The sequence below is a fragment of the Rattus norvegicus genome, chromosome 8 (assembly GCF_021556685.1).
Source record: "Rattus norvegicus strain SHRSP/BbbUtx chromosome 8, alternate assembly SHRSP_T2T, whole genome shotgun sequence".
Lineage (NCBI taxonomy): Eukaryota > Metazoa > Chordata > Mammalia > Rodentia > Muridae > Rattus > Rattus norvegicus.
The window spans coordinates 78,751,852-78,778,775 of NC_141541.1; the positions used below are offsets into that span (position 1 = coordinate 78,751,852).

The 26,924-nt window shown below is 46.1% G+C and overlaps 1 protein-coding gene and 1 long non-coding RNA gene across 3 annotated transcripts in view; one reads left to right on the forward strand and one right to left on the reverse strand.

Annotated features, from left to right (window-relative positions):
* Window positions 1-26,924, forward strand: part of Myo1e (myosin IE) — a 193,415-nt gene that overhangs the window by 130,735 nt on the left and 35,756 nt on the right. For both annotated transcript variants that reach the window (XM_087560554.1, NM_173101.2), the window contains 7 exon segments: window positions 2,093-2,179; window positions 2,767-2,934; window positions 3,967-4,052; window positions 7,861-7,942; window positions 14,674-14,780; window positions 21,326-21,424; window positions 24,641-24,785. In XM_087560554.1, coding sequence (XP_087416680.1) covers window positions 2,093-2,179; window positions 2,767-2,934; window positions 3,967-4,052; window positions 7,861-7,942; window positions 14,674-14,780; window positions 21,326-21,424; window positions 24,641-24,785 — 774 coding nt within the window.
* LOC134480204 (uncharacterized) lies at window positions 1,240-25,545 on the reverse strand. Its single transcript, XR_015627817.1, has 4 exons — window positions 25,295-25,545; window positions 15,450-15,542; window positions 5,270-5,378; window positions 1,240-4,883 (listed from the first exon to the last, which is right to left on the reverse strand). It is a non-coding gene; the product is annotated as an uncharacterized LOC134480204 (long non-coding RNA).

The following is a 26,924-nucleotide window of genomic DNA, read 5'->3' on the forward strand; positions in this document are numbered from 1 at the left end:
GTTCTCTGAAATTCTGGGTGCCATGTTCTTTCATATTTCCAAAGTCACCATCAAAAGTAAAAGCTAGAGATTTGAAGCAGCAGACACTACTTCTTTTATGGTCAGGTGTGAAGAATCTAAAGTCAGGCCTTGCAGTGAAGCCCCTCCAGACATTGGCCGGAGAATCCTGACAATCCTAGCACTCTTTCTCTGCCACATCCTGGTGGCTCTTGGCCTTCTGTGCCTGTGGTGTACTCTCTATCTTACCTTCTATTGCTCCAGGCTGTACCTCCCTCTCCTTTCATATCTACAAAGACCTTATTTCTAAACCTTCAATCCTGAGGTTCTGGGTGCACACGCAATCTTGGAAGAAGCTATACATATCAAACGCTATCTAGGGACCACTTAGTGATCGGAATGTTAGCTCTCCACCACCGAAGACTGGCCAGAGTAAGGTGGCCAAAGAGATGTTAGGTTAGAAGGGGGTAGGCAGGGTCTGGCTAGTATAGATAGGTACTTTATGAGGCTTAATACACTCGAGACCAGCCTGGCTACAAGAGGTTTGTGATGGAGAAACTCAGAAAACAATGGTAGCCGTAGAGTGAGATCCAGTATGTAAACACTCTGTTGAATCTAAATAGGATTTGTTTGAAATAATCAACAATCAGCCAAAGAGTCATCCAGAATGATTACTAGCTTGGTATTCTCTGTTAAACTCCTAGTGTGTGTGTGTGTGTGTGTGTGTGTGTGTGTGTGTGTGTGTGTGTGTGTGTAAGCGTATTTTGCCTGCATGTACATCTGTGTACTACATATATTCCTGGTGATCATGGAGGCCAGAAGAAGGCATCAGATCCTCAAGAACTAGAGTTTCTAATGTTTTTGTGAGCTACTGTAAGAGTGCTTGGAATTGAACCTGGACAAAGCCATCTAGTGTGTTTAACCTCTGAGCCATCTCTCCAGAACCCCTGGCTTTATATCTTGAAAAACTAGACAACAGCAAGGTTGTTACTGAGAGATAAAATTAGAAGAGTTAAGACTGCTGGGCATGGCGTATGCATTAAGAGGCTCACTATACATTTACCTGGATTCCCAAGTGGAGATCAACTGAAACGGCAGATAGAAGGAAGGCTGAATAAACACACAGAGGGAAATGGGGTCCCCGACTACCTGTCACATGCAAAGCCCTAGAAAGGAGAAAGATCTGGTCCTGATGTTTTTATTGCTTCAATAAAACCCCATTGCTAAAGCAACTTATAAAAGAAAGCGTTTAATTATGCTTATGACTCCAAAGGTTTAGGGCCCATGACGGCAGAGCGAAGGGATGGCAGCATGAATAACTGAGAGCTCACATCTCAAACCATACACAGTAGGCAGAGAATACTCTGGAAATTGCAGGAGTCTTTGGAAACCTCAAAGCTCTCAGTGACACACCTCCTCCAACAAAGCCACACCTTTTAATCCTTCCTAAATAGTTCTACCAACTGGGGACCAACTACTTAAATGTATGAGTCTATGGGGCCATTCTTGTGGCTTGTCTTAGTTAGAGTTTCGTTGCTATGAAGAGATACCATGACCAAAACAACTCTTGTAAAGACACCTGGTTTACAGTTTCAGAAGTTCAGTCTACTATCATCATGGCAGGAAACATGGCACTCTGGTGCTGGAGAATTAAGAGTTCTGTGTTTTAATCTGAAGACTCAGAAGGAAACTGTCTTCTGCAGGCAGCCAGAATGTCTCTCTTCCACAATGGGTGGAGCTTGAGCACTCGGAGACCTCAAAGTCTGCCTATATAGTGACACACTTCCTCCAATAAGGCCACACCTCATAATAGTGCCACTTCTCGTGGCCAAGCATATTCAAACCACCACATGCATTCAGGAGGATCAGGAGTTCAAAGTCATCCTTGGATACATATGGAATTCAAGGTCAACCTGAGACATATGAAACACCATCTCAGACAACAAACAAACAATTTGGTGTGAATTTTAATGACTCAAGTAAACCGTGAGAACTATCAAGTTATGAGATGTCCCTTTCCTATCACCTCTTGGGGAGGGGAAAGCAATTCAAGTTTTCATGGTGGTTTATGCAAGTTCTAATTTCTGTTATCCAGGAAGAATACGTTCAGGAGGGGATAAGATGGACACCCATTGAATATTTCAATAATAAAATTGTGTGTGACCTCATAGAGAGCAAAGTCGTAAGTAATTGCCTGCGGTCCCCTTCCCTGGTCTACCCTTAAGTGAACTTTCATTCTCTGGGCCCTATGTCATTGTCATTGCTTTACAACTGACAAGGGAATGGCCCACACAGAGTCTTAGCAGTAATGTTAGTAATGTGCAAGTGTGTACTGTGAAAATAAAATAGGCTTTTATTGCCACAGTAAGTAAGAATGTTTATGAAATGCCAAGTTGCAAATGGAAGTTGTTCCTGAATTCTAGAAGATAGCTCTTGGTTGTATGACATAGCCAATGAGGAGTCATAGGAAGGGCCACATCCTCCAGTCCCATTCTGTTCCCACGTAGACCGGAACATGTACACCAAAAATAAAAGTAAAGCACTCTAGAGAGCTAGCTAGCTTCTTGGGAATGGAGTTTCCTCCATCTTTAAGTCTGAATGATTAAACCTCCTTTGGGAATTTTAAGTGCATTCTTCTTGGAAGGAATGGCTGATGACCAAGATGGCATCTGGGTCTTGGGAGTAGTCTCCTACCTCATAGAATGCATCATAGGTGTTATGTATTTGGAGGGGTCAGTGACCAGGTCCTTGCCTTCTCGGTCCCACTAGAACCCTCCTGGAATTATGAGCATCCTGGATGACGTGTGTGCCACCATGCATGCTGTGGGTGAGGGTGCTGACCAGACACTGCTACAGAAGCTCCAGATGCAGATTGGGAGCCATGAGCACTTTAACAGCTGGAACCAAGGTTTCATTATTCACCACTATGCTGGGAAGGTAAGGCCATGGTTCAACAGGCTGGACTTGATCCATTTTAAAAGCTCCCAAGTTTGAGCCTTTGGGGGTGGGATTTGTTTTCCCATGAATCAGTAGACATCCATGTTATTTATTCATCCAATAAATAAGACCTTTAAAGAATTCGAAGAGTTAAAACAAAGTACTGTCTATAGAGCTGCTCGTGTGTGGTTTTTTTTTTTTTTGTTTTTTTTTTTTTTTTGGTTCTTTTTTTCGGAGCTGGGAACCGAACCCACGGCCTTGCGCTTCCTAGGCAAGCACTCTACCACTGACCTAAATCCCCAACCCCGAGCTGCTCGTTTTTAAGCACAAATCTCCCTGGTGTATTTCACAAATGCTGAAGCAATAGGTTTTTGTCTTGAAAATTGCAATCCCAAATTTACATTTCTTCACTTTCCCATGGGCACTGGGACTATAAAACAAGAGAGAGTGTGCACTTTAATATTTCCCCCCCCCTTACAAAGTGTACGGGTAACTACGTACCTACAGGGAACCCAACCACAGAATTTAGGGTCATGGCTCTTGGATGCTTCCTAATCCTATGGAAATCCTGAGCTGTCTCCCCTCCCAGCTGGTCACTGAGCATGAGTTTCATGGCAAGTGGGCACAGCTCTTGTGCCACTTTTAAGACCAATTAACACGTTTCACTTGACTTACTTGATGGGTAAGCATGAGGGCTCTCTTGTTTTGCCCTTAGTCAGAACTTGGGAAAAAATAACTTAATGTATTGCCCAAGACATGCTTAGGAATCCACAGACAAATGGCTATGCTTCTTGAGAGCTGTAGCCCCACTCACAGGTCATCTGGGGAGTCAGCTCTTTATTGCCCACCATTTGTAGGTCATGCTCAGCCGAGCCAGCTGATAGCCTTTGTGTGACAGCATAGAGTGTGGAACCTCAAAGGTTACAGCCAGAAGTGTCCACCTTCTCATGAGGATAGCCATGCTCACTTAAGGATATTTTTCACCAAAGAAACATGTAGGATAACATTTGATTTCGTTCTATCCTTGGCCAGGTTTCCTATGACATGGATGGCTTCTGTGAAAGGAACCGGGATGTGCTATTCATGGACCTGATTGAGCTCATGCAGAGCAGTGAGCTGTAAGTGTCCTTTATCTGGCATGCAGGATAGCTTTGAAGTTTTAAAAAATGTGTATGAGTATTTTGCCTGCATGTGTTCTATTTACCATGTGTGTGCCTGGTACCCACAGAAGACAGAAGAGGGCCTCAGATACCCTGGAACCGGAGTTACAGATGATTGTGAGCAACCATGTGGGTGCTAGGAATTGAACCCAGGTCCTCTAGAAGAACAGCCAGTACTCCAGCCCCATGTCATCACAAACCAGTGATGGTTTCAACATGCAGACCAGAGTGGTATTGGAGTATTTAGCATCTGGTTCCTTTGGAACTGTTGAGTCTGGTTTTAAAATTAACTGTTTCTTCAAAAGAGCTTTTCTCCTTCCAGTCTTTGTCTCTCCTTCTGTCCCTAATGTTTCCTTTCCCCAAGCGCCGTCTGTATGCCTGGCTCCATCATCTTCAATACTGTTAGTGGGGAGAATGGCCACATTGGCGATGGCCTGGAAGAGTAGAAGAATCTAGTTCTATGATACTTTGCCCTTGGAACAAAGCCAAAAGGATTATCCATGGTCACTCCATTTTTAAAGGTGGCTCGTGGCTTCCTAAGACCCGAATTAGCCTCAATGGCTGAAGCGATGGAGATGGAGAAGCCTGGGAGGACCTTCTCCCCTGCTGTCCGGGGAGGGATTCCTGTGGCTTTGTTCTTGATTCCTGTTGTAATGTAATGGGAAGCTCTCACCCAGTGTCTGGAGCCCTTGATGTCCTACAGACGAAGGTGAAGGGTGTCTTCACGTTCCTTGTCACAGGATCACACTCAAGGGTCACCGCCCTTGATCTCCAGATGGTAGCGCACATCTACAAGAGGAACAGTGATGGCATCTGCGTCAAGACCCTGGGAGGACCTGGAAGAAGCTGATGCTGGCAGCGTCTTTGCTGCCATTGGGAACACCACTGACATCAGCATCATCTCCAGGAACACTGACCAGCAAGCTGTCCTGGCATTTGGCAGCTGTTGGAGCCATTCTAGTTCCTGGCCACTTCAGGCCTGGAACATTCACAAACCAGATCCAAGCAGCCTTCAGGGAACTATGGTTTCTGGTGGTGGCTGACCCCAGGATTGACCACCAGCCCCTCACTGAGGCAACTTATGTCAACCTTCCTACCATCTTTCTATGTAACACAGATTCTATTCTACATGACGGGGACATTGCCATCCTATGCAAAAACAACAGGGAACTTACCCAGAGGATCTGATGTCGATGCTGACCTGGGAAGGTCTGAGCATGTGTAGCACCATCTCCTGTGAGCATCCGTGGGAAGTCATGCCCAAGCTCTGCTTCTACAGAGACCCTGAGGGGATGGAGGAGGTGCTTGCTGAGAAGGATTCGAGAAGGGAGGAATTGCAGGACGAATGGACCTTGCCAGCTCCGGGGTCACTGGTCTGAAAGTGTATGGGTGCCCTCAGTTCTGTATGGGCCACTGAGGACTGGTCTACATTGCTCAGCCACTGCATGGACTGCCACCAGCAATCACAAGCTAGTCTGCAAGACACTTGGACAAAATGAAAAGGTGGACGGGAAACAAAGTTACTTAGAAAGAAAGAGAGGGAAGGAAGGAAAGAAGGAGAAAGGAAAAGAAAGAGAGAAAGCCAACCCCGTAGGAACCTCTACAGCATGCAAGCATTCATTTTTATTTATTTCCCTTCGAGGTAGTGTCTCCCGGGCTGGCCTCCTTTATATACTCCTGTATGTGGTGCTGGAACTGACTCCAGGACTTCCTGCATGCTAAGCAAGCAGTCTGCTCACTGAGCTGCATCCTTAGCCAGGGATAACTGCTTAAAGGACCACTGACAATTGCAACAGCTTTCCGATAAAACCCTAACTGCAGTGAAAGCAAAACAGGCTTCCTTTCTTTTTTTTTTTTTTTTTTTTGGTTCTTTTTTTTTTCGGAGCTGGGGACCGAACCCAGGGCCTTGCGCTTCCTAGGTAAGCGCTCTACCACTGAACTAAATCCCCAGCCCCCAGGCTTCCTTTCCTAGCCCCAATGAGGAGCTACTCTTTCTTCATTTACAAAGCTCCCAAAGCTCCCTCCCATCCTCTCTTATGCTGGTGCTCCACCACCCCCTACCCCATGCTGGTGCTTCACCACCCCCCACCCCCATGCTGGTGCTCCACCACCACCCCCCATGCTGGTGCTCCACCACCCCCCACCCCCATGCTGGTGCTCCACCACCCCCCACCCCCATGCTGGTGCTCCACCACCCCCCACCCCCATGCTGGTGCTCCACCACCCCCCACCCCCATGCTGGTGCTTCACCACCCCCCACCCCCATGCTGGTGCTCCACCACCCCCCACCCCCATGCTGGTGCTCTACCACCCCCCACCCCCATGCTGGTGCTCCACCATTGTCCTTTGCCCAAGCCTCCTCACGCTCACTTTTGAGATGTCAGATTTCTTTCCGTTCAAGATGCATAATGTCAATGAACTCTCCTCTGAGAAGGTCAGGGAGGCTGCAAGTCCTGGCTTGTGGGTTTTATGGTAGCCAGGCGAAGGCTCACTTTCAGGGATGGTTTTTAATTATTAAAACCCCTGCCAAGTACAAGAGCGATTGATGGGCCCACATAAACTCCTGTCGTCTGGATACAGCATATTGTTTTGTAATACAATTGCTGTAAAACCCATGGATGTGTCTGGTCAGCTTAGCAGTAGGTGGCCAGGGGCTGGGGATTTAGCTCAGTGGTAGAGCGCTTACCTAGGAAGCGCAAGGCCCTGGGTTCGGTCCCCAGCTCCGAAAAAAAGAACCAAAAAAAAAAAAAAAAAAAAAAAAGGTAGGTGGCCAGGGAAAGTTCCTGGAAATTTCTAAAGAGCAAAGGTCACCAGGGGCAGGGTGTGGGGGGTGGGGCATGGGTTTGGTTGGCACATCCAATTGTCACCTTGTGTAGGCCACTTCATTCACTGAGTCAACTAGGAGACATTTACTAAGCTGTGGTTCAGACACCAGGGGCATCAAAGTCATTAGACATGTCCCCACCCTGTGTGATGGTTGGGCGCTCGGTTAGAGTTATTAAGGGAACATATTCTGTAAACAATATAATGTGTATAAGTAACTTGTGACTGCAGCACTCAAAACTGCCCGTGCTCCGTCAAGTGAGTTGGGGCCAGGGTTGCTCACTGTCCTCTAGCAAGCAGAGGCCCCTCACCCTACTAAATACCCTGCAGTGTCGGGCTGGGCACGTGGCTTGGTTGAACAGTGCCTGCTTAGCATGTGCAGCCCCCTGGGTTTGTTCCCCAGCACCTCATAACCCAGCATGGGGCGATTGGCTGTGATCTTAGCACCTGGGGAATGGGGATAGGATAGGGACTTCAGGGTCATCCTGGGCTACATGGGGAGTTCAGGGTCAGCCTAGACTATATAAAACTATGCCTCAAAAAGCCAAAAGCAAAGATCCTAAGATGTGTAGGACTCTCTTCCTTAAGCCCCGTCAAAGAACTCTCCAGATGTGACCATCAACCATGAGGATTCAGAAATAGGTGCAGAGCTCACACATGCTCGGGCTCCAGTCTAACTAGCTTGTCTTCACAAGCCCATTTGGCTTCCCCTCCCTGTCTCCTGTGTTGTCCTTAAGAGAGCCCTCAGTTCCAGGGGTGTTGAGACTCTGAGATACTTGTATCTTATAATTTCTTTCTCTTTCGTGCCTTCTGTCTGGTTTTCATTTGCCCAAGTTACATCTTGCAGGCTTGTACCATAAGCCACATGTTTTCCCTGTGGCCAGCGTGAGATGCCCCCACAGAACTGAGAGATTGCTGACCCATCCTCTTTCTCCTCTTCCAGGCCTTTTATAAAGTCTTTATTTCCTGAAAACCTGCAAGCCGACAAGAAAGGGCGCCCAACGACTGCAGGAAGCAAAATAAAGGTTGGTTCTATTCTGAGAAGTTTTGGATCCCAGAGCGCTGGAGTTCTCTAACAACCAGGAACTGCCACCCGGGGCCATAAAGTCAGGCTCGCAGGCTCACGTAGGGTATGGTTACAGAAATGCTCACAAGTTAGGCTACTTGCAAAAAAAAAAAAAAAAAAAAAAAAAGGTGGCAGGATGTGGCTGGATTTGACTTGGCCACCCTGATCCTCCAGATGGATACTAAGTACCTCATGGCTTAATGACCGGCACATACCACTCAGTTCTTTTAAAGAGGAAATGGCTTTAAAGTGAATCTGGAAGGATTTATGTTAAACTATCAGGAATTTCCTGGTTCAGAATCGTGTTCTGGATACTGACGGTGTTTTTCCAGGCCAGGCCCTCGAGGTATGCCAAGAATGAAACATGCCAGAAACCCCAGTTCACCTTTAGGGGCGACTTGCACATCCTTCCTCTCTAGGTCTTCCAGGCTCCTCCTTGCTGTGCAGTGCAGACAAACTGGTCAAATGATATCACCAAATCAAAGGTGCTAAGGGCAGTGTTGAGTTCGAATCTAGAACATCCTGTAACTTGAACAATTACTTGATGAGTTTCTGAAGATAATACCTAAAGTAATTTTTAGGGCTGAGGATGATTGTCACTTGGTTGGTAGAGGTCTTGTCTTGAGTGCACAGACCCCTGGGTCTTTTTTGTCCCTATCAATCCATAAAACTAGACATAGTGGTGAATGTCTGTAATCTGCCACTGGTGGAGACGGGACCATCCTAAGTTCAGAGGCATCTCTTGGCTACATAGTAAATTCAAGGCAGATCTGGGCTATATGAGACCCTGCCTTTAAAAAAGAGAAAAAAAATGTTTCTCTCTCTCTCTCTCTCTCTCTCTCTCTCTCTCTCTCTCTCTCTCTCTCTGTGTGTGTGTGTGTGTGTGTGTGTGTGTGTGTGTGTGTGTGTGTGTACAATGATACCAGTTAAATATGTGTCCAGTTTTATAATCAAAGAGATCAAGTGATTAATACTTGGAGTTCAGTTGCCTATAACCTTTACTATCTAAGTTATTGCCAACCCTTGATTTAAGACTTCAGCATCTGAGGCAGAAGAGATGGCTCAGTGGTTAAGAGCATTTGCCATTCTTTTTTCGGAGCTGGGGACCGAACCCAGGGCCTTGCGCTCGCTAGGCAAGCGCTCTACCGCTGAGCTAAATCCCCAACCCCGCATTTGCCCTTCTTACACAGGACCCAGGTTCGGGTCCCAGCACCTATCTGCCACTCCAGTTCCAGGGGATCTGAGGTCCTCTCTAGCTTCTGTTGGCTCCTGTACTCACAGGGTTTGCATAAACTCATATAGGCATACATACACATAAAAATATTGAATTATTAATTAAAAAGTTCTCTTGCTTATCAGTAAGGTAGAAATTGTAGCACCAACTCCAAGGTGTGGCCTTGATGATTAGCACCTGCATCCTACCCTGTAAAAAATGCTCGATGGCTGCTCCAGTGTTTTCGCCTAGCAGTGTGTTCCCTCCACCACGCCCATGCCCTTGTCTCTACCGACTGCTGTATTTTTTGTGCACATACTCACTCCCTGCCTTAGACTTCTATTGACCCTTCACTCTGTGTTCCATTCTGTGATGCCCTTAAGTCTGCCCCTTCCTGATTGACACCAGGATCAAAGTCGCCATGGTTGTTACTATGGTTACTACCCTCTGCTCTTTCCTGTCGTGTGTTTCACAGATAAAGCCTACCTTCCTAGTGCCTGCTATCCTTCCTGAGGACAGAAGCACTGGCTCAGGAGAGGACATTTCCATAAGAGGACCTTTTCCGTTCTGTGGATGAAGTCAGGCATTAGGTGGTGGGCGGTGCATTCGTTGTTTGTTTGCTATTGACTGTAGGGTGGGATATCTGGGATATCCAGACGGATCAATACTTGGCATTTGATTCCCAGCACCATAAACAACAACCAGATCATTCTAAGCTGCTTCGAGCTGAGTGTGGTAGCACACAGCCAAGATCCCAGTATATAGGTAGTAGAAACAGGCTGATTACAGGTTTGAGTCACAGGAAGGTGGCGGTGGGTGGCCCGGTCTCATCAGGGTTGTGGCCTTGCCTTATAGTCTAGAACTTAGACAACTAAGGCAAAAAGATCTTGAGTTCTAGGCCAATCTGGCTTGCAAAATGAGGCTGTCTCAAAAGAACAAAGATGGAATATTGTCATGTTCATCAGCTCTTGGGCTCCAGCCATCTTCCTGCATCAGCCTTCTTAACTGAGGATGCCACTGACCATGCCACTGTGTTCACAGGGGAGGCAGAGGCCTCTGGGTTACTGGAATATCATGTCCTTTAAGAGCAATTCCAACAGCACTGTCTGCTCTTCCAGAGGTCCTGAGTTCAAATCCCAGCAATCACATGGTAGCTCATAACTATCTATAATGAGATCTGATACCCTCTTCTAGCCTGCAAGCATACATGCAGGCAGAATGCTCTATACATAATAAATACATACATCTTCATAATAAATAAATCTTTTTTAAAAAAAAAAAGAGCCATTCCAAGACACTGATGGGGTTTGGGTCTCTGGGACAGAGAGCTGAGGGCAGAGAACAGATGTGATTTTTCTGAGGCTCAGATACTAACATCTGCATGGGAGGCTGACTCATGCCTTAGCCTGAAAGACCTGGATAAGGACAAGCTCTGGGCTGGAAACTCCAGTCATGAGACTGTCAAGCTCAGATCCAAGGACTCAGATCCCCCAAGATTTCAGTGACTCATTTTCAAGTGTTCTGGAATACTCCAGGGGGGTAGGAGCCTCTTGGTTCTCCTTTGTGTCTAGCTTAAAGTTACCACCTTTCTGGACTCTACACAGAATGTTTAGAATAGCCCATTTGGGACCTTTATCTAGGGAGGTCAGCCTGAAGTTTAGTTATCTAAAGGGATGTCTGCTTGTATCCTCACCCAAACCCTGCTCACCCTGATAGATCCTGTGACCCAAATCTGCCTTGTGATCTACTCCTGTAGGTCTGTCTCCTTATTATATATGCCTTCCAGAAACATCTCTGAAAGACACATAGCCATGACCCAGTCCCTTGTCCCCTCTATATCTACACCATTTGGCAGATATCCTCAGAGTATATTGAAAGGGACTCCAGGTTTCCGGATAGAAAATTATATATGGAAGATAGTTTTAATGGTGCCCATTTTATTGTTTTAATTATTTTAAAATATAAAATAGATCTATAAGATTTGATTAGAAAATTGTTATTTGATAGGCACTTATATCGGCTTACCAAACTAAAAAACATACTGTGTCTGTGTCTATGAAGCTGGAGAGTAGAACAGGTTTAGTTCCCAGCACCCATATGGCGACTCACAACCATCTATAACTCCAGTCCCAGGGCAACCTAAATTTTTGGTGGCCAGTCCCTCTTCTGGCCACCAAAAATACTTACACACACGTGCATGCAGGCAAAACACTGGTATGCACAAAATAAAAAATTAATATTTTAAATAAAATTATTTTGCATTTAATACTGCTTGATTCTGAGGCTTCATTTAATTTTGTGCTGTGATTGGAAGAGGCTGGTGTAGAGATTAGAGCGAATGGTTGATGCTGGACAGAGCAGACTCAAGCTCCGAGTGGACCAAGGTAGACAGACACACTGGGCATTACCTGAGTGAACCTGCAGCTATGAGTGGGAGATGCTGAAATACAGCACCATGCACCGTGGCATCTGTTTCTGCCTTTAAATAAGACATCAGGTTTTCTAGTTTTATCCACCTGTGTGTAGGCAGCAGCTGGAGGAACTGAAGCTCAGAATTGCACACCTTTCACATAACAGAGGATAGTCGGTCAGCACCCTGAGCTTCTCCTCACTGCCTGGCTTGTTTTGTATTTTGATTCCCACTTCTGATGAACAATGCGGGTACCTTTCTATCTAACCAGTGCATTCTTGGCTGGAGTCAGATCTGTCTGAAGTCAGCTTGCTTCATAGTCGCTCAGGGGACATGGAGAGTTACCATAGCCATTGAAATTCAGGGTAACTACAACTAATGCGTATTCCTGGTTGTTCAAAGTAATTAGGCCACAGCCTGGTGGTTCTATCTTGTCCAAGTTCACCCAGTTAATTCCTTTCCTGACGCACCAAACAGTTCTATATCACTTGCACAAAGGCAAAAAAGCATTGAGATTAAAAAGAAAACAAACGTGGATTTGGTTTCGAGCCTCGCCTTTGTTGTCCTGTGTCCCAAGGAATTCTCCTCCCTGCAAGGCTCAGCGTTCTCATTTGAAAAAGCTAGAGTAGTAACAGTCATGACTGCTCAGGGTCGCTGTGAGGTGTCAGTGAGCTGTGGCTATTATAAAAAGAACTATGGGGGCTGGGGATTTAGCTCAGTGGTAGAGCGCTTACCTAGGAAGCGCAAGGCCCTGGGTTCGGTCCCCAGCTCCGAAAAAAAGAACCAAAAAAAAAAAAAAAAAAAAAAAGAACTATGACAGGGAACATGTGAAGTTGTTCCACTGGCCTCTACGTGCTTTCTTGATGCTGTAGTGCAAAGGTGGTATGATGCTACCTGCTTAAGTAAGTAAAAATTAATATCAAATGAAAGCGAGCAAGGAATTTAGGCTTAAGAGTGGGGAGCTGGGTATGGTGGCTCTTGGAGGCAGAGGCAGGTAGATCTCTGTGATTTGGGGGCCAGCCTGGCCTGCATGGTAAGTTCCAAGACACTTGGGGCTACATGGCTACATGCAGAGACCTGTAGCGCGCGCGCGCGCGCGCACACACACACACACACACACACACACACACACACACACACACACAGAAAGATTAGGTCTGGAGAGATGGCTTAGTAGTTGAGAGCACTGGCTAGAGGACCCAGGTTTGGTTCCCAATATCTCCATGTTAGGTGGCCCACAACCGTCCATAACTCGGGGAACCCAACACTCTCTTCTGACCTCCATGGACACTGTGCATGCAAATACACCTATGTAAATACAGTACATGCATTTACATGCATGCAAAGCACTCAGTACAAATAAAAGAGAATAAAAAGCAATGTAAAGCTTTGCTCAGAGAGATTGCAGTCCCTCTCTGACACATAGCAAAGATTGGTACTTGTTTCCAAATGTACCTTCATCAGCAAGTACCTTCATCAGCAAAGAAGATAAGGGCCATTTCCTTTGTGGTCAGAGTCCTTGCAATGGTGGGGTAACCTCTATACCTCTGGCCTCGATTTCAGGCAGTGCAAAGAATGCTGTCTTCTGCACGTTTACACAAGAGCTCCATTCACCCAGGAACATTCTGCTTTGACTCTACCCGTCAGTTTCTTAGGGTTTCAGATTCCCCAAGAGCCTGAAAACAGAGAAGCCCTAATTGAGAGCGGGCTGTCTCTTGTCAGCAGAGCCGACTGGGAATGGCTCTCTGGTTTCCTGGCAGGCCTTCCCACTGTTTTCTTTGAGAGGTTTTCTCTGTGCATGCTGACTGCTCAGAAGGAGGGTTTGCCTAAGTGGGGCATCATGGACCCCCAGGGTGTGCTCAGCTGTGTGGCAGGGCTGCTGACGTGAGCAATGCCCCTATTTCTTCTATGTGGGCAATTCTCATGAGCTGAAATGACCCTAAGCAAGCCCAGCTTTATTTGTGTGTCTTTTCCTGTTTGAATTAAGTCCCACTCTGGGTACCCAGGGCATAGTTAATGATAGACGATTTTTATACGGAATCACTTTGTTGTGTGAAGATGTAAGTTAAGTCCCACAAGGAAACTTCAGAGAGCCTGCAGGTTTGTAAAGGGAGAAATCAAAGAGATACTGGATAAAATGGCATGTAAGACATTCCTGCATTAGACTTTTTTTAAATGAATTTCACTTTGTTTTGCTGTGAATTTACATCATTTTATTGTGTGTGTGTGTGTGTGTGTGTGTGCGCGTGTGTGTGCGCGTGTGTGTGCGCGCGCACGTGCACATGTGTGTATACTGTGTATATAGGTGCCTACAGATCCCTTGGAGCTGGAATTATAGGCAGTTGTGTCGGTGCTAGGAACCGAACTAAGGCTCTCTGGAAGAGCAACAAGTTCTCTTAACTGCAGAACCATTTCCCCAACCTCTTTCACATTTCAATTAAGAGATTCTTCATAAATGCTACTAACAGGAAAGAAACTTGAAATTTTATCCATACTTTTAATTTTAAACAAACAAACAAAAATTATCAAGAACCAGGCATGGTAGTGCATGGCTGTAATCCCAGCACTTGGGAGGCTGAGGCAGGAGAATCAGGAGTGCAAGGTCGTCTTTTACTAGGTAGTGAATTAGAGAATAGCCTAGGAAACCTGAGATCCTGTCTCAAAGCGCGCACATGCACACACGCGCACACACACACACTAACGGAAGTCTGTTTATAATGATCTCAATACAAATTGAAGTTAATTTGTTGATAGTGGCATTATTCCTGATGAAATGATCACATGTGAAGGGTTCCTGTTTTAGATATAGATATACAACCTTTTAATTTATTAGCTATAAAATGCCTAATTGTTTTCAGTTTCAAGTTTGTAGCTCCCAAGCGTGATAAAGATCATCATAAAAGTCAGCAGAACGTTAAAGCTATTCTGGGCGTGTGGCTCCGGTGTCATGAGGATCAACATGGCATTCGTTGCTAGCCATGTGCCCCATGCTGGGGTTCTGCGGGTTTCCTCTGGAAGCTGATCTGCCGTAGAGTTCTTTATCTCCAACTGCTCTTCTTCCCACCAGAAACAAGCCAATGACCTCGTGAGCACCCTGATGAAATGTACACCCCACTACATTCGCTGCATAAAACCGAACGAAACCAAGAAGCCCAAAGACTGGGAGGAGAGCAGGTATGTTACAGGGGAGAGCGGAGGGAGAGGCCAGCTGCGGTGGGCTGAGCGAGCCATCACCTCTGCCTCAGGGCGTAGGAGGATGCATGCGTGCTTCGTGCTTCCTGTCTCTTTGATTTTTCTTGACAGCATCTGGGTAATAGTTCACCTCATTTTGTCTTTCCTTAACTTGTTAGCAGTATCATTCCATTCAGAATTAATTACAGTGTTGATCTGGGCTGGTCTGGTGGAGGTGTTCTTCTTAGTTCCAGAAGAGTCCCTCTGTTTTAATATTGCTTGAGGCTTTGTTTAGAGGTGTGTGTTTAGAGGTGTGTTTACATGTTCATTGTATGGTCTATGTGGGATGTTTAGCTTGGGGTTGCAAGGGATGGCCAGGGGTGTGGGACAAGAGTGACCCGCCAGATACTATGTAGCCCTTGAAGACCCTCAGACTGGCTTGATGTCCTGAGTACCCCATAGAAGAACAGCATGAAGGAGGGATGAGGCTACAGGAGATGGACGGACCGGGAGTGTTCAGGTGCCCTAGTGCCTGAAGAAGCCTGTGTCACCCTTCTGCCTGCAAGGGCATTTGGGGGATGCCCTGTCTTAGTTAGGGTTTTACTGCTGTGAACAGACACCATGACCAATACAACTCTTATAAAGGACAGCATTTAGTTGGGGCTGGCTTACAGGTTCAGAGGCTTAGTCCATTATCAACAAAGCAGGAACATGGCAGCATCCAGGCAGTCATGATGCAGGAGGAGCTGAGTTCTACATCTTCACCTGAAGGAAGGCAGGAACAGACTGAGCATCCTCAGGCAGCTAGAAGGAGGTTCTCAAAGCCCACCTCCACAGTGACACACTTCCTCCAACAAGGTCACACCTTCTAATAGTGTCACTCCCTGGGCCAAGCATGTGCAAACCATCACAGACCCATGCAAGGTGAAATGAGTTGACAGCTGTGAACATGTTGACTAAGGAGGTAAGATTTGCCTCCGGGAGCTCAAGAGAAGACTCTCCAGTTTACAGCACTTGCTGTTCTCGCAGAGGACCCAGGTTTGATTCCCAGCTCCCATATGGTGGCTCAGAACCATCCATAATCTGTGTCAGGGGCTCTAACTCCATCTTCAAACCTCTGCAGGCACCAGGCATGCATCTGACGCATGCATACATGTAGGCAAAACAGTCATACGCATAAAATAAAAATTAAAATATATTTTTTAAAAATATCTGTCTCCAGCTGGGAAATCCAGGGACTGTTCCTATAAGGCCTGATCTTACTGTCCCCTGGGAGTACAGGAAGGGCTGAAGGGGGGGTGGGGGGTTATAACTATTAAGAGCGTACCCTGTGTCATCACCACGTCACCAGGCTAGGCGCGAACCCTACCAGTGTGCAAGGTTCCCATCTGGGAGGAAGGAAGACTGAATTTTGTCAAGTGACTAAGCCAAAGGTCATGATGGGAAGACCAGGCTTACAGGTGAGGATGTCCTCTGAGACATACTCAGCTGTGAGCCCCTTTCCTATGCTGCCCTCAAGCCCCGGGCTGAGCAATGGCAGATGGATGGTTTGACACTTAAGCTTCTGTAGATGGGGAAAGATAGATAGCAAGGAACAAAAGAAACACACTGGCCCATCAGTGTGCTTTCATTCTTAACAGGGGATGGGCAGATGTGTGGCTGAGTGGGTAGAGTGGTTATCTAGAATGTGCAAGGCCCTGGTGAGGCTTTGATTCCCAGCACTGCATAGACCAGGCATGGTGGAGCGGGTGCGCCACCATGGCTGAAGCAGCCGCAGGGTCTTATTAGGTACCTCTGGATGGACTGGACTCTCTGTAAACCAGGCTGGCCTCAAACTCACAGGGATTCACCTGTCTCTGCCTCCCAAGCTCCAGAGTACCAGGATTAAAAGCATGTGCACCCGTGCTCAGCCTAGCTGAGGATCGGACCATGGCTCTCATGTTTGTAAGGCAAGCGCTTTATTATATAAGCCATTTCCCTAGACCTAAAGTGCCATGGTGGTGTCGAATCCGGGACTAGACTGGGATTCAGAACTGTGTCCTGTAGCTACCCCTTAATAACTGGTTTGTGTGAGCCACGTCGTCCACCTTGCCAGCTTCTGGCTCATTTAAGCACAGGCTCTAGGACAGAATGCCTACCAGTGAGATCTCTTGTCCATGGTCTGCTCTATCTCTAACATGTACTGATGTGTGTACAGCCCACCCATTCACATGTACAAATACATGGGCTCATGCACACGGAAGGGTGGCGTCATGGGCAACCTCAGAGAAAACATTGGCAACAGAAGTACTATTATGGGATACCTACATCCACCCTTTCTCCGTTTCAAGCTCTCCCACCTCTTTCCAATAAATAAAAGCATTTTTCTTGAGACTACAGATGGCTTAGTGGTTGAGAGTACGTACTACTCTTATAGAAGACGCAGGTTTGTTCCCAGCACCACATCATACCCTGTGCAACCACCAGGGATCCAACACATTTGGCCTCTGTGGGCACCTGTACTAATACCCACATTATACACACACACACACACACACACACACACACACACACACACACACCACAAATAAAAAAATAAATCTAGAAAAATAAAACCTTATTTGTCTTACAAATAAGGTACCACTCCCCAAACTCAGGTAAATAGCCCTGCTAAGTGGTTTTCTTTTTTTTTTTTTAAGATTTATTCATTTATTATATATAAGTACACTGTAGCTGTCTTCAGATACACCAGAAGAGGGCATCGGATCTCTTTACAGATGGTTGTGAGCCACCATGTGGTTGCTGGGAACTGAACTCAGGACCTCTGGGAGAGCAGTCGGGTGCTCTTAACCACTGAGCCATCTCTCCAGCCCTGCTAAGTGGTTTTCTTATAGAGATTGATTAGTCACTTCTACTTCACCCTTCCCCAACATTGATGCTTCCTGTACACAGAGTCCACCTTGATTCGGGCTGGCATGATGGCTCAGTCTGTTAAAGTGTTTACCTTGCGAACATGAAGACCTGGGTTTGATTTCCACTGCCTATGTAAACATTCTGAGCATAGTGGCATTTGCTTTTGATCCTAGAGTTGGGGAGGCAGAGTCAGGGAGATCCCTGGGGCTTGCTGGGCAATCCACCTAGCATAATGGTGATCTCCAAACCAGTGAGAAACACCGTCTCATTGTGGATGGTGTTCCTGAGGATGATGCCCAAGGTTGAATGGTGGCGTAGTTTGTATAGCATGTGTGGACTCCCCCTCCCTCTTGCCCCACTCTTCCCCCTTTCTTCCTCCCCTTTCCTTCTCCCTCTCCTTTCAACGTGATTCACTGGAATACCAGAAAATAAAAAATATGTTACAATCTTATAGGATTTCAGAGTGGTGCTTTTCACGCTGTGGCCTCCTCCTCCCCTTCTCCACCTCCTCATCCTCTCCTCTCTCTCCTTCTCCTCTTTATTCTCCTCCTATGACCATTAGCTGAGTTTCAGCAAGAGCACAGTGAGCATCCCCATGTCATGGTTTAAGAAGGCTCAGGGTGAGCGCTGATGAGGGCTGGTTCATATTTCCAGCGGGACAGCTCCCCCATAGCTTTAATCACAGATGGCTTCACTCCCTTGTGAGTTTGGAGGGCTGAGCTGCTGGTGGGAATTACACGCTCAATTGAAGTGCTTGGTGGGTTACTCATTCCACAAGTTTATGAGGTATGGGGTTTTTCTTTTCCTGTTGAAATGTGTTTTTGTTTGGCTTCTGGCGAAGTGGCTGGCCCTGGGTTCTGAAACAATGTTCTCAGGCTGTGGCCTGCTCAAGTGAGAATGTGGAGGAGTGAAGACAGCCGTGGGCGTGACTCCTCCCACGGGGTGGAGATGCTGTCCCAGGGGGAACAGCTGGACTGTGGCAATCCAATGCCTACCCATCGTGATGCTCCAGAGAAGCAACTTGGGTCCTTGGTGCCTCAGAGTTCTTTTACACCTTCCGGGATTTGATTTGCTAGGTTGATTGTCACACGGCAGAAGAATTGTGTAAGAAATTTCCTGGACCTTGATGCCACTTCAGAAAAATCTAACTTGATTCAGGCCCGAGAGGGGGCTACTTGCGTAGTCTCACATTAAGATAGCACTTTGGATTCCCACATCCACATGAAAGCTGGGCTGATTGGTGTCCACCTATAACCTAACACGACAGCACTGAGGAGGCAGCTCTTAGGGGCTGGAATGATGATGGCTCTTCCAGAGGACCAGAGTTCAGTTCCCAGCATCCATGCTGTGTGCTCACAGCTGCTCCAGAGGGACCAATAAATAGCAAGCTCCAGATTCAGTGAGAGACCCTGTCTCAAAAGTAAGGTGAATAACGGATGAAGGGCAACGTCCCAGGATTAACCGCTGGCCTCCCCACCCACCCACCCCTGGATGGACAAGTCTATAGTGTGTCAGTACTCACAAACCTCATCCATGTCAGAAATCGAGCTTTGGCCATCAGGTTTGGCAGCAGGTGCCTTTATATGCTGAGCCAGCTCACCAGCCTGTGAAGCCATGTCTTCACAGAGGGAATATTCGTCCCTGTGTGATTCATGGGCCAGGCCTGTGCGTGGTAAATCGGTATGTGATGCGTGCCCTGCCTGAGCCTCAGAGAGGAGCCGGTGTTTGTGAGTTGCTCACTGAAAGCAGCGGACATCAGAAGTAGGCATCTCGGCGCTGGAGAGATGAGATAGCTCAGCAGTTACAGCCCCTGCTGCTCTGGCAGGGGGAACCCAGGCTCAGGCACCAACACCCAGTTACAGGAGCTCTAGTGCCCTCTCCTGTCTTTCTCAGGTACTGCATACACACAGTGCCCATACATACAAACAAATGTTTTCTAAAAAAGAGAGATAAATGGGCGCTTCTGTGTTTTTTTTCTTATTTGTTAAAAGGACAATAGTGAGTTTGTATTTGGAGAAAGGGGAAAAGGAAGCTATTTTTTCAAATAAAGTTTTTAGAGTGTCTCTGCTTCTAATCAAGGGAAATGTACCATGAATGTACACACAGTATTTTCATATAAAGACTGTAAGAGTCGAGTCATTTGTCCTGGGGCTGGAGAGATGGCTGTATGGTCAAAGTACTTGCTGTCTAAGCAGAAGAACTGGAGTTCAGCTCCCCAAAGCAGAATAAATGCCATTTGGATGTGGCAGCCTGCTTGTAATTGCAGCCTAGGAAGGCAGAGACAGGAGATTCCCAAGAGCAAGCTGGCTAGAGAGACTAGGCATGTCCACATGCTCTGGGTTTTAGTAAGAGACCTTGCCTCATTGAATGAGGTGGAAAAGAGATAGAAGATGAAGTCCGACATCAACCTTGAGCAGCCACACACACGTGCACATGCGACATAGACGTGCTCTCTCTCTCTCTCTCTCTCTCTCTCTCTCTCTCTCACACACACACATACACACATACACACACGTGTGCACACACACGTGCACATGCACACAAAAAATGGAAAAAGGAAGAAGAGTTGTCCCGAAGGAGTTTGCTCTTATGGCTCAGAGGAAAAACTCTACACTGCCAATCAGGTTTCAAGAAAACCTATGAAAGCCCAGGTTGTAAATCCATGGCTAGAAAGAGAGCCATCACAACAGACAGTACAGCCTGTGTAATCATCCCCTCTACTGAGATGGGCTGGGTCTGTACTGCCAGGCCTGGCTGAAGCTAGACCCTTGGAAACATGCTAGATTTCCATTATTCCTTCAAACAAACAAACAAATGAACAAATAAACTAGTAACACCAAAGAGACAAACAGGTGAGCCTGTGTGAGCTCGAGGCCAGCCAGAGCTATGCAGTGAGACATATTAACTTGATCATTTGAAAAATCTTAGAAATGTAGTCTCGAGTCCAGAATGATATTAAAGTTTAATGATAAAAATAGCCCCAATAGCCCTTGATTCAGCATCTTCTTTATTTTGTTAAAAAAAATAATACTTTGTTTGTAGTCCAAATGTCAAGTGTATGGAGATTTATTTTTATCGATTATTTTTAGTGTTTACATTTATTTGTTTATTCAAAGGGAGGTACACATGAGTGCCAGGGCATATGGATGGAGGGCAAAGGACAACTTCAAGTCTCTCTTTTCTCTCGTGTGTGGGTTCCAGGGATGGAACTCAAGTTATCGGGCTTGAAGGCAATCAACCGCCTTTGTCTGCTGAGCCCTCTCACCAGATCGTTATTTTGAGATGGGATCTCACTGTACTGTCTAAGATGGCCTTGAACTTCTGTGCTCGATGGGTTGGATCATCTCACCTCTCTCTCTCTCACGTAGCTAGGGTTATGGGCACCGTCTTCATGCCTAACTTTGGGTTTTTATTTTGTTAGAATTCTGTAAAATAGATGTGTAATGTCCTCTTGTATGACGGAAGTAGTTCATAATAGTTTTCCGTTAATATCATAGAGCTCAGCTTGAACACTATTGCAGTCTTGTAAAAACGCTCTCTGCAGCTTGGTACTAGCAGTTGTGGGGCTGGGGCGTGGAGGGAGGTAGTTGGGGGAGAAAGCTGTTGAGGTGGTAACAGAATCTTTCAGTAACCTCTGTGCTCCATCTTCTTTTTAGAGTGAAGCATCAAGTGGAGTACCTGGGTCTCAAGGAAAACATCCGAGTGAGAAGGGCTGGTTATGCTTATCGGCGTGTCTTCCAGAAATTTCTACAGAGGTATCCAATCAGTTAATGCCAGACTCTGGGTTTTTTGTTTGTTGGCTTGTTGTTTTTTGGGTTTTTTTTTTCCTTGTCCAAATGAGCGTATTCATCCATCTATCCCATGCCAAACAGACTTCAGTGTAGCCGCAGAGTCAGACATCCATTACACAACTAATTTTAGAGTATTTTATTGCTCTGAAAAGAAGTCAGGCTTCCCCCTGGAGGCAGTCGCCCACCTGCTTTCTGTCACCGTCCATTGCCTGTGTCACATAGATGTCCTCCTGACTGGCTGCTCTCACACCTTGGTGTTTTCAAGAGTCATCGACGGTGTACTATGTCTACATCTCCCACTCCTCCATTGGTGACTAGTGCGCGACTGTGTGGCCATACCACGCTTTACCTACTCATTCTTCAGTTGGTAAATAGCGGTTGCTTCCATTTGGGGTCGCTATGAAGAATGCTGCTGTGACAGTTCTGTTCTAGGCCTTGGAGAGGACGTCCGTTCCAGATCTCGGGGATGTAGACCTCGAATGGGAAGGCTGTGTCACATGGCACCTCCATGATTCACTCTCGGACTTACTGCCAGGCTTTTTCCCACGTGGGTGCACCATGTTGCATCTGCACCCACGGAGTTTGAGGGTTCCATTTTATCCCAGCCTGTGCCAGCATATGCTAATATCTGACTAACCTTGCTAGTGGGAGTGAAGTGGCAAATCACTGGTTTGGATTTGCATTTCCCAGATGGCAAAGGATATTCAAAACTTTTCATGAGCTCACCGGGCATTGGTATTTCCTCTTTGGAGAAATGTTCATGTTCTTCCCCCTTCTTTGGGGGGGGCGGGGAATTTTTGTCTTTTTATGAAAGATTTATTATAGAATGTGTCACAGAGTTAGTAAACCATCTGTGGAGTGGACCACCAGGTTCAAGGATTTACAACAATTATGACATGGAAGGGATGGGGCTAGACCTGACTAAAAAGTAATCTAGGGCATTTAATTTCAAACACTTTGCAGAATTCATGTTTAGAGTATCTCTATGTAGTCCTTGCTATGTCGACCAAGCAGGCCTTGAACTCACAGAGATCCTCCTCCTTCTTCCTCTTCCACTCCTTTTCCTCTGCCTCTGCCTCTGCCTCCCAGAGTGTTGGGATTAAAGGCATGGTCACCAGGCTCAGCTCATGTTTAAACTGATTTTTATATTCCCCTAAGAGTGTATTTGATAGAACTATGTTTAATTGGTCTCGCCCTGTGTTACATGTTTTGAAAATGATAAATTGAGTGTTCTTAAAATCTGAAGTTATTCTAGCTTCCTTGATCCTTCTAAGGGATTATTCTGTGTGTTTAATTTCCCTTAAGAAACAGGTTATCAGGAACAGTGGGCAAATAGCTCAGTTAGTAGAGTGCTTGCCTAGCATAGAAGGAGCTCTGGGTTCAGTTTCCAGCATTGCATAAAACCAGGCTTGGTGAGGGCTGGAGAGATGACTCAACAGTTAAGAACAACACTTGCTGCTTTTACAGAGGACCCAAGTTCAGGTCCCAGCATCCATAGTGACATGCTCTTTTCTCTCCTAGGATACCAGGCGATTGATACACATATGTATGTGTAAGAAAATTACTCATGCATATTTCTTAAAAATATGTTAAACAATATTTATAAAAAATCTTTTTAAAAGGCATAATTAATTAGAAAAAAAGAAAAGGAGAGGAAAAATAAAAACAAAACCAAGACTGGGCATAGAGCAGTAGAGTTCTTGGCTGGCTTGTACCGTTCTGGGTTCAGTCACTAGTACCACAAAAAATAAATAAATAAATAAATAAATAAATAAATAAATAAATAAATAAATTTAAAGGAAATAAAACGTTGGGGAATGGCTCAGAGGTTAAGAGCAATATTATTCCAGAGGTCCTGAGTTTAATTTCCAGCAACCACATGGTGGCTTACAACCATCTATAATGAGATCTGGTGCCCTCTTCTGGTGTGTGTGAAGACATTCCTGTAGGCAGAACACTGTATACATAGTAAATAAATAAATCTTAGAGAGAGAGAGAGAGAGAGAGAGAGAGAGAGAGAGAGGAGGAGGAAGAGGAGAAAGAGGTAGAAAAAAGAAAATCTCTGAGGCTCAGAGGGTAAAAGCACCCACTGTTCTACCAGAGCTCAGCTCCTAGAACCCAGCTCATAAACACCCGTGGCTCCCAGGGCTCTGACACAGGTGCAAGCATTCTCGGCTGGGATTTGAGCTGCTGAGCCATCAGCCCATCCACCCTCTCCCTCACACTGTTTTATAAAATGGGATCTTTGGTTGGCCTACCTCTGACCAAGGAAGCTCTGCTGCCCAATAACTTCTAGGACCCTCCTGCCTCCTCTTCCCCAAGTTAGGATCACGGTGTTCACCGCCATGCCTGGCTTTTTCATAGATTCACATGACAAGCACTTTACCAACTAAGTCATCTTTGTAGCCTAGCTTTGTAAAACTTTTTGTGCTGTTAAGTGTGCTGAAGTCTGAATGGACTATGTTTAAGAAGAAAAATAATAACATTTTGCTTTGTCTGGAGAATGTTATGGGAACCTTTAGATATCAAGAGAAAAAGAAAGTGGGTCTTCACCAGATCATGAAACACCAGGATAGGGAGGGAGAGGCAGCCATACTGTAACAGCCCAGAAGTGGAAGAAATTTCTGGTCATTGAGCTCCATCACCTGTCATTGAGTGGAGTTGAGGGAACTGTCTTAGTCAGGGTTTCTATTCCTGCACAAACATCATGACAAAGAAGCAAGTCCGGGAGGAACGGGTTTATTCAGCTTACACTTCCACATTGCTGTTTATCACCAAAGGAAGTCAGGACTGGAACTCAAGCAGGTCAGGAAGCAGGAGCTGATGCAGAGGCCATGAAAGGATGTTTCTTACTGGCTTGCTTTCCCTGGCTTGCTCAGCTTGCTCTCTTATAGAACCCAAGACTACCAGCCCAGGGACGGCACCACCCACAATGGGCTGGGTCCTCCCCCTTGATCACCAGTTGAGAAAATGCCTTACAGCTGGAGCTCATGGAGGCATTTCTGCAACCGAGGCGCCTTTCTCTGTGATAATTCCAGCTTGTGTCAAGTTGAGACACAAAACCAGCCAGTACAGGAACCCAGGCCCACAGTGGTGCATTTGCCTTCAAGGCCCCTCTTGCCCCACCAAGTGCCCAGGATCTACCTTAAGCAAGACCTCTTCCCCCTCTCACCCTCACAGGTATGCCATTCTGACCAAAGCTACCTGGCCTGTGTGGAGAGGAGATGAGAAACAAGGTGTCCTCCATCTGCTACAGTCTGTCAACATGGACAGCGACCAGTTCCAGCTCGGGAGGAGTAAAGTGTTCATCAAAGCCCCGGAGTCTGTGAGTACCAACTGTGGCCACGCCTTTCCTCCCATCATGCCTCTGCCAGCTGCAGCGCCGCCGCACAGCCGATGCTGGCGCAACTCTGCCTCATGCTTTTCATGGGACGCCCCCCACCCCCCCACCCCGCTTCCCGGGGAAGCCTGCCCCCTACACATCTCACCTTCTCCATCAACCTGACCTGCTTGTCTCATGGATTCAGTTATTTGATAAAATGTCACTGGACAGAATGGCTTCCTGTCCTCTTTGCCTCTCTACAAGGTCAAAGGCCCAGACTAGTTAAGTTGCTTTTAAGTAACAAAACCTCTGACAAAATCTGCCCAAAGTTACTGTTTTAATTATTTGTCTCCTTACTACAACAAAATACCTGAGACGTACCCTAAAGAAGGAACCTGTTAGTTTGGCTCCGAGTTCCACTGTGGAAGGGACGTTACTGTGGTAGGAGCTTAAGGCAGTTAGTCACACAGTATCCAGTCAAAAAGCTGGGAGCAATGTTTGATGGGGCTTACCTTTCTTTTTCTATGTCGTTTGACACTTGAGTTCATGAAATGGTGTCCCTCACATGTAGGCTGGGTCTTTCCATCTCTAGTAACCTAAATAATTCCACTTAGACATGCCCAGAGATTTGTTTCCATGGCTACTACAGATCCCATCAAGTCAACGAGGTTAATGATCATCTCAGTTAGAAATACTGTAAGCCTCAAAGGGACTTGTTTGTGCTATAAGGGAAGCTCAGGCCACTGTGTCCTCAACTAGATTACACCAAACAGGCCAGTGACACATGGGGAATTCCAGGATAGAAGCTGGAAGTCCAAGAGTTGCTGAGGAAACAGGGGACAATGAGACAAGAGAAATGGCTATACTGTAGGACCCAGATTCCCCAGAAATAGCCATGCATGCACATTTATACTTTACAAATTTACCAGAAGTCTACTGGGGAATCATGGAGACTTTTATCTATACTTGATGAAGATATGGGCTGAAACCCTAGGGAGTACCTTCATGTGAGGGGCAGCCCAACAAAGCCCTGAGTAATTCTGTCCCCTTAGCCCTGGGGCTGTAGAGTAAGGACATTGCTTTTTTTTTTTTTTTTTTTTTTTTTTGGTTCTTTTATTTATTTATTTATTTTTTTTTTTTGGTTCTTTTTTTCGGAGCTGGGGACCGAACCCAGGGCCTTGCGCTTCCTAGGTAAGCGCTCTACCACTGAGCTAAATCCCCAGCCCCAGGACATTGCTTTTTAAGTTGGAAAAATTACTGGACCTGAAGTTTGACATCACCTTCATTTTCTTTCCTGTTGCTGTGATTAAATACCAGAACAAAAGCAGCCTCAGGAAGAAAGGCTTCATTGAGTTCACAGTCCATCACTGCTAGAAAGTCAAGGGAACAGGAAAAGCAGCTGCTAGTCATACCACATCCAGTCAGTAGCAGAGGGCAGTGAATGGATGCACGCATGCCTGCGGTAAGCTGACTTTTTCTACTGCAATATAGCCCAGGATCTCCTGCCAGGGAATGGTGACACCCATAGTAGACAGGTCTTTCCGCTTCAATTAGCATAAACAAGATACACTTGCCCCAGATATGCTTGTCCTGCATAACCTTATCTAGATAATCCCACATTTAAGACTCCCTTCCCAGGTGATTCTAGACTGTGTCCCAGAAGCATCATCATTTCTTGAGGTTCCTATAACCATCACTAAAGTCCATTCAAAGGTTAGTGGTGGAAGAGCCAAGGGATGTAGCTCAGTTGGTGGAGTACTGGTTTAGCCTGCACAGGCCCTGGGTTACGTCCACAGTACCACGGAAGATGAGCATGTGGCACAAGCCTATAATCCTAATAATTGAGTGGTAGAGGCAGGAAGATCAGAATGTCAAGTTCAGCCTCACTTACATAGTGAGCTGGAGGCCATCTTAGGCTACATGAGACCCTGTTGTTGTTGTTGTTGTTGTTGTTGTTGTTGTTGTTGTGTTGTGTTGTGTTTTTTTAAAAAAAGAAATGATGATGAAGTTGGAAATTTTTACTCATCAGCTCAAGAGGAAATAGCATTGGCATGAATAGTGTTGCAAGAAATAAGCAAAGGCTGGAGAGATGGCTCAGTGGTTAAGAGCACTGACTGCTCTTCCAGAGGTCCTGAGTTCAAA